At 50.1% G+C, this 7,398-nt stretch overlaps 1 protein-coding gene and 1 long non-coding RNA gene across 3 annotated transcripts; one reads left to right on the top strand and one right to left on the bottom strand.

The window, feature by feature from the left end:
• The first annotated feature begins 71 nt into the window (after window positions 1–71).
• LOC100284766 (uncharacterized) lies at window positions 72–1,512 on the top strand. Its single transcript, NM_001157661.2, has 2 exons — window positions 72–710; window positions 852–1,512. The coding sequence occupies exons 1-2, from the start codon at window positions 194–196 to the stop codon at window positions 1,178–1,180; spliced, it is 846 nt and encodes a 281-aa protein (NP_001151133.1). The 5' UTR covers window positions 72–193; the 3' UTR covers window positions 1,181–1,512.
• Window positions 1,513–2,780: 1,268 nt separating this feature from the next.
• Window positions 2,781–6,167, bottom strand: LOC103653974 (uncharacterized). Of its 2 annotated transcripts, XR_565843.4 has the most exons (4): window positions 5,259–6,167; window positions 5,035–5,142; window positions 3,707–4,949; window positions 2,781–3,205 (listed from the first exon to the last, which is right to left on the bottom strand). It is a non-coding gene; the product is annotated as an uncharacterized lncRNA (long non-coding RNA). The 2 variants fall into 2 exon arrangements; XR_565842.3 differs by lacking the exon at window positions 2,781–3,205 and having other exon boundaries at window positions 3,627–4,949; window positions 5,259–6,162.
• Between the last annotated feature and the right edge of the window lie 1,231 nt (window positions 6,168–7,398).

Here is a 7,398-nt window from a genome sequence, read left to right on the forward strand (position 1 = left end):
TGCACCAGCCCCCAACTTGCCCCAAGTGCCAAGCCAAGCCCTTAAAAGCGTCTCGGCACTTGGGCTCCGCCTCCGCCATCAAATACTCCCGCCGCGCGCGCGCGCACTCGCCCTCGGAACCTACCATTACTGCCATCACGCGCCGCGCTCACGCACGCTCCGGCCGATCGAGCGAGCCTATCCCACACCCACCATGGCGAGAGCCTTCCGCGCTGCGTCCCCGCTGCCCCTGCCGAGCTCGAGGAGCGCGGCCGCGGCGGCGACGAGCGGCGGCGGGAGAGGGAACTTCCCGTGGCTGACGAAGAAGCAGGGCTCGTCGTCGTCGAGCAAGCCATCGCCGAGCGGCGGCGGCCAGGAGAGCAAGGGCGACGAGCACGAGGGGGCGAGCGCCGCCGGGTCCGTCGAGCAGTCTCCCTCGCCGTCTCCGTCGCCGTCGAGGAGGCGCGCGGACGCGCTGGCGCGGCTGCGGGCGCTGTTCCTGGCGGCGATCACGCACCGGCGGCGGCGGCGGCAGCTGGGGTCGTGCGTGACGGGCACCATCTTCGGGCGGCGGCGCGGGCGCGTGCACGTCGCGCTGCAGACGGACCCGCGCTCGCCGCCCGTGCTGCTGGTGGAGATGGCCGCCTACTCCACCGGCGCGCTGGTCCGGGAGATGTCGTCGGGCCTCGTGCGCCTCGCGCTCGAGTGCGAGAAGCCGCCGCTCGCCGCCGGTACGTAACGTAACGCACGCTGACGTGACACGTAGTAGCTAGACACGAAACACGCGGCACGGCCTGCCTGCCCCCCCCCCCCCCCCCCCCCCCCCCCCCCCCCCCTGAAAAGAGAATGCGTCCATCCATGCGTGCGTGCAGGGGAGAAGCGGCGGGGCCTGTTGGAGGAGCCAACGTGGCGCGCGTACTGCAACGGCCGCAAGTGCGGGTTCGCGGTGCGCCGGGACTGCGGCGCGGACGAGTGGCGGGTGCTGGGCGCGGTGGAGCCGGTGTCCGTGGGCGCCGGCGTGCTCCCGGACGACGACGTCGCCGGCTCCGTCTCCGGCTCCGGCGCGGCGGAGGGCGACCTGATGTACATGCGGGCGAGGTTCGAGCGCGTGGTGGGCTCCAGGGACTCGGAGGCGTTCTACATGATGAACCCCGACGGCAGCGGCGGCCCGGAGCTCAGCATCTACCTCCTGCGAGTGTGACCGGCGAGCCCTGTGCCTGTACGTGGCGTGGACATGGCTTCCGTCTTTGTATGTAGTGTATGTACGCATCATGCGTGTGTCTGGTCGGGCTCCTGTGTTTCCAAGTGTGTGCCCAAGTGCATGTACAATATTACTACTGATCACTTACATGGTAAAAAGGTTGATCACTGTAGGTGATTATTGGGCTGTGCCTCTCTCTCTGGCGCGCAGTGCAGGCTCTTGCCGCGTTAATTGCTCAGCAGGAACTATACTGTCAGCGCTACTGTGTGTGCCATAAGTGTGATGCGACTGAATGCTTAATAAATTCTGCTGTCGCTGTATCTATTGTTCCGAAACAAGAGAGATTTATGGGATCTGGTACTGCACTACTGCCACATACGTCTACAGGTTTTGCACGGGCCGAGTCGGATTCAACAATTCCCTGTCAAATCTTATATCGATATAAAGATAAGAAACTCTGAGTCTGAGCTTTCACTGTATCTCTCTTTTCTGTCCATTTTTTTTTTCTGTGTGTTCATCAGTCTCTAAAGGACAACTTGCCATATTTTTTCTTTCTTTCTTTCTTTCTGGAATCTATTTCCTTTAGATGATGTAGCACCGAGCATGAGAGGCATAATGGGATGGGACCCCTTAATTAGTGGATTCCAATTCCTGAATCATGCATGAGCGGTAGGCGAAGCATATACATATTCCGCTCCCTTCGTCATTATTATTGTTATTAATAACGTACAACGCTCCCAACAGTAGCCTTTTCTACACCAAGGACGACCAGAAAACGGCTTAGGGGCACAAGCACTATAGTACTACACTATAGCGAGGCACGCACAAGCACAACTGAAAGGTTCCTCCCCATTTTACAAATCCCAAGTAACTCCTCCACTTATTCCTCATGATTAGGGGCTTAGCAATGGAGGGCACGCTTTTGCTCTCCCCTTTTCCATCCGCTTGCCGGATGCCGGGTGGGCGAGGCGAGAAAGCAGGGGGGAGGGGAGGCAGGCACACCGCACACGGGTCCAGGGCAAGGAAAAGTGAGGCGGCGGTGGGTGGCGGTGGCATGGCCCAACGAGTGGAATGTCCATGAGGAAGTTTGTTGGGCCACGGAGAGACCAGTTGGATCTTTAGGCCCTACTGCGCCTGGAAAAGAAAGAGTGAGCTTTTGAAGCCCAGGCCGAGACATTCCCGCCCCGCGCACGCATCGCATCATTGCGTTGCGTCGCATACTCGCAGTCGCAGCGCGTAAAGCTGCCGCTTGCACGCACGCCTGCTTCGTTTTTTGCCCGCCTCTGTGGCCCTCCCCGGCCTGTCATATCTTGTTGCGCCGAAACGGAGTGCATGGGGGATGGACGAGCGACGGCGACGGCGACGGCGACGGCGATGGCGATGGCGATGGCGAGCGTACGTATGCCCAGGTTTCAGACTAAACATGTACCCTCGAAGACTAATTCAAAATGGGTTGAACACAATGCAAGCTCGCATAAGGCTTAGTCAGAGTGGGAACGATCAAGGATGACAAGCGTGAAGCGTCTCACGACTGACTGTATTAGAGGTCAGATCACACAGCTAGCAAGGTGTCAATGTCATGGCCGACAGACAGGCTGAGGGTAGGACTGGCGTCGCAGCCTACTCACGTACAGTACAGGACCCAGGGACAAGCGAAGCGCTATAGCAGTAGCTGTAGCCCACTAATAAGTAGAGTACAGTACAGTAATCACACGCGACCACCGCTTCCTTTTTTTCTCAGAAGAAGTGGAATGCAACAACATCATCAACCGTTATTAGTTTATTCCCACTCTCGGTTCCATGGCCTCTGACTGTCGTCACACAGTTCACTCTTTGCGCTCTCTGGAATACAAGTGCATTCCGCAACGCTCTTCGAGCTGGACCTGCCGTTGTGTCGTACTAGTAGCTCGTAGTAAACAACTCACCGGCCGGAGCGTCCAACGCCAGCGCCAGCGGCATGGTATCCAATCATCAGATGCTCATCTACTTGCAAGGCTACTAGCCAGTAGTCCAGTACGGGTTGAACTGGTTCAGAAGAAGAAAAAGGTTCAGAGAATGGTAGGCCGGCAGGAGGCGGCACGCATGATTGGCGTCCGCACCTTTTGGCGCGAGTTGTACTGTGTCGACAAGTATGGCACTCAGTGCCACCAGTATTCAGAAGAAGAAGAAGAAGAAGAAAAGAAGCTGCTCCTACAGGCTTGTGCACGAGCGAGTCCTTGGATTAAGGACCGCCTTGGAATGTGCAGCACCGTCACCTTCTAATCCATCGATAGTTTCGAATTAAAGGAGGAGGACGATGAGAATGACGCGCGAGTCGACCAACAACCGCACCAAGAGAGCCAGGCAGGCAGGCCTTGGAGCTACTATAGCGTCGACAAGGGACAGGGGCGAAGCCAGGATAATTTGTTACTGGGGTCGATAATAACTTACATGTTGAAAAATATAATGTCATGCATAACATCGATAGTTTAAAAAAGAAAAGCAACATATTGTGACAAATAAGCTTTTGCAATAGTATTTACATACCTTCTATATTTTTCCTCTACGGGTACGGTCCTCCATCTTATGAAAGCGAACTATCACATCATCAGTTGGAATTGTGGCTAGAAATCCTGGTTCCACGAAGCATATGATACAATCATTCATAAATCCATCTCCAATACGATTTCTTAACATTGTCTTCACAATTTTCATCGCTGAAAAGCACCTCTCAACCGATGCAGTGGCGATTGGAAGAACCAGTACTAGCTTGAGAAGTCGATAGACCAAAGGAAAACTCGTATGTTTTGTTGTATCCACCATCAGCCTTGCAAGTGCAGAATTAGAGATCAAGCTAGAAAATCTTTCATCAGCTCGCACATTATCAATGAAAAAGTTAAGCTCACGACTAAGATCCTTCAATTGTGTTGAATCAAAATCATCAGGGTATGACTTAGCCAACTCTATTAAACTCTCAACTTTGAAGGCCTCAAAAGAATTCTTGGGGTTGAAAGCAGCAATTTGAGTAAGCAAATGAGAGTTCACCTCATTAAAACGATCATTAAACTCTGCAAGTTGTAAGTCAATAATTGGGTTCAAGCAATCATATCTGCAAGTTGATGCAACAAGTAACGAACAGCTTTGATGGAAGTCTTTAATCTAATCAGATGTTCCTCTTTACTGACAGTGGTCTGTTTGTTAAAAACATTTCCAATAGATTGTCCAGGCTTCAAAAGATTGTCACATCTCTTCACAGCCGTGTTATGAAAACTATTGCATTTGTTGCCGACATGATCTCGAAGCCTATCAGATTTGTTCCAGCCATCCCAACCATTTATTACAAATGCATCATTCCCACCTTGGCCTTTGTTGAAATCTCTGAACAAGTAACATTGTAAACAAAAACACTTATCCACCTTCTCACTATACTCTAACCAGCCATATGTAGTGAACCATTCAGCTTGACACCGACGGGGATGACCTGCTATGATCGTTTGTGGAAACTTAAAACCAGGTGGCGGTCTACAAGGACCTCTAGTCAAATACTTTCGCCTTATGTCATCTTGTAGATCAGGGCCTATATAATCTGATATTCTCCTTCTGTCAGCTGGATCATATGGAAGTTCATCAAAATTTACCTCATGTTGTGGGACTCGTGAAGAACAATGAATAGGACGATTGATATTTGATGTATTGTCATCCCTTCTTGAAGTGCATCCTTCTAGATTGTCATTATCATTGGCTGGGGGTATTTTCCTTTTCAAGAATCGTTCCAACTTGCTTTGGTTGCCTATAAAATTAATCACCATAATTAAATAATACATTGGATGTGTCTATTGCAGCCATATATCTAATTAAAAACACACTTTTCTTACTTGACATTTCCTTGAATAAGAGCAACGACAACCTCTCTGCTTGAACCAAAGTCACGAGCAAAAAATGTGGAGACTAACTGCTTGGTGCTTGCCTCTGGTTATATGTAACTAGAAATAAAACAAATCAATAAAACGGTAAGACCTAAAACTTAGGCTTGATAAAGATGTAGATTTAATGCATCAAGCCACCAATGATCAATCCGATAAAATATAAATTAGGTTACCTCATCAGCTTATCCAGACCAGCAGCCTTGGAATTTGATGCCGAACAGGCGAACACCGCGAGAAAATCCGAGGTTGAGACTTGATCACTTGAGAGAACGATTGACCGAGGAAGCCTGGAAGAGTGGAAGGGAAGAGTGGAACTATGGAGTGGAAGGGAGTAGGCAGTAGGGACGTCGCCGCATCGGGGAGACGCACAGCACAGTTTTGACGAAGCAAACTAGCAAATAACGCCGCCGGGAGAGCAATCGTCAGATTGTTGTTCTGCTAGCCGCCTGAACCCTGGATCAAGAGACAAAAGACTTTTGGCCTTTTGGGTTGCTGCTACTTGCTACTTGCTAGCCTCCACCCCTGACGTCCAACAGGCAGAACGTACAAATATGGGCTTCTGGTGTGGACGTGGTATGCTAGTACAGGTTGGACTGCATGCGTTTCGTATTTTCGTTGATGACTATTGAGTATTGACAAAAGGAGAGGAGTAAATACTCGTTGGGCCATAGCGTTTTGGGCTGCCGAGTGCGGGGTGCCGGGGTCACGATGTTTTTTTGCCGGGGTCTTGGCTGGTAGAAAATCGACGTGTATAAGGTGCAACTGTGAAGTCGTCGGGGTCGGCTGACCCCAACTCGCCAACGTAGCTTCGCCCCTGTCAAGGGATGATGGTCGATGGCTTGGTTTCCTCCTCACTTACCACCACCACCAATCACATACCACGACAGCAGATGGAAGGGAACAGAGAGGATGTTTCGTCCGTCTGAGGGGCCTAATCTTGTTCTTGTCTGGGCGTTGTTCTTTCATGTTGGAGAGGGTCACTCATGGATGGACCGATTGACAGCTACCGTGTGTAGCTAGTCGCCTGGACAGCAGACCGAGAGATCTGAGTCTAGCTTTGCTCCTCCTGAAACCATATGCGCGGCATTTCGCTTGTGGATGGACGTGGGCCTAGTATTGTCGTTTCCAGGTTTCGGTGGCTAATAAGTTCCGTCCGCACCACCCCGTGCAATCTTTCCGGGTTAACACTTCCTTTTTCCCCAATTTGAGAATCTGTGGGCTGCAAAAGCGTGAGAGAGGTTTGAGGGGAGAGGCCGGATTTGCTGTTTAGTGCAACTTCAACATCCTGTCACTCGTCATCTAAACAGAGCAAAATTCACTAGTAGTCATGTTCCTAACTCTCGAAAATTTATATCCTAAAGCCTCCAAACTTGTAAGGCGACGTAATCTAGACCAACTCTTGCACGTATAGCATTTGTGCCATTTGTGTGTGTGTGTGTGTTAAGGTGCAAGTTTGGGGACCCAAATGGTACCGCCCGTATAAGTTTGGGGACCAAATATTTAAATTTAGAAGTTGGAGATCAGAAGAGAACCACCACCGTACAGCAGTTTTGGACTTTGGAGACTCGAATATCATAACTCTGGAGTTAGGGACCTGAATGATCCCGTCATGCAAGGTGTAATGGCCGCCTGTGCACTTTACTTGTACTAATAAAAATCTAATCCTGGCGCTATGTAGTCTTCTAGGTACTCAAAAAAGAAGGTTTAATCATACAAGGCCTCGGAACCCTTGTCACAACGAGCACGCCCAATTGTTTTTGTTTCCCATAAAGGTACGCGCGCCATCATTGCAAACCTGTTTTTTCAAGCCGCGTTTTGGGACAAAATTATTTTGCCGAGACGCTAACGCTAGTGCAAGGAAGCATCCAAGCTCACGTCACCAGGGGCTGTCCAGAGCCCGGAAGAGCAAACAAACAAGTCTGGTCTCGCAGCACTAGCAGGCTTTGCCGCACAAGCCATGTCCCAGTTTAAGACGCTATTTGTTTTCTTCCATGGGCTTATAGATTATATAAGGACCTAATGACCTGTTTATTAATTATCATAATCTAAATATCTAGATTATACAACCTAATAATAATTTATGTTGTTTGTTTATCTCTTAACTTATTTAAGCTATATTATATAATGTAGAGCCTAAGTAAACATGGCCTAACTGTTCTTCGTCACGAAAGGCATCAGAACACGTCTCATTATTTGCATGGTTCCAGACGAAATATAGTTATAAATACACTATAATAAATCTTAACTTTATTTAGACGAGCCTTAAATACAAAAGTAATGAACCCAACTTAAGCATTTAAGTTCTACTCCCTC

The sequence above is a fragment of the Zea mays genome, chromosome 4, assembly GCF_902167145.1.
Source record: "Zea mays cultivar B73 chromosome 4, Zm-B73-REFERENCE-NAM-5.0, whole genome shotgun sequence".
Classification (NCBI taxonomy): Eukaryota; Viridiplantae; Streptophyta; class Magnoliopsida; order Poales; family Poaceae; genus Zea; species Zea mays.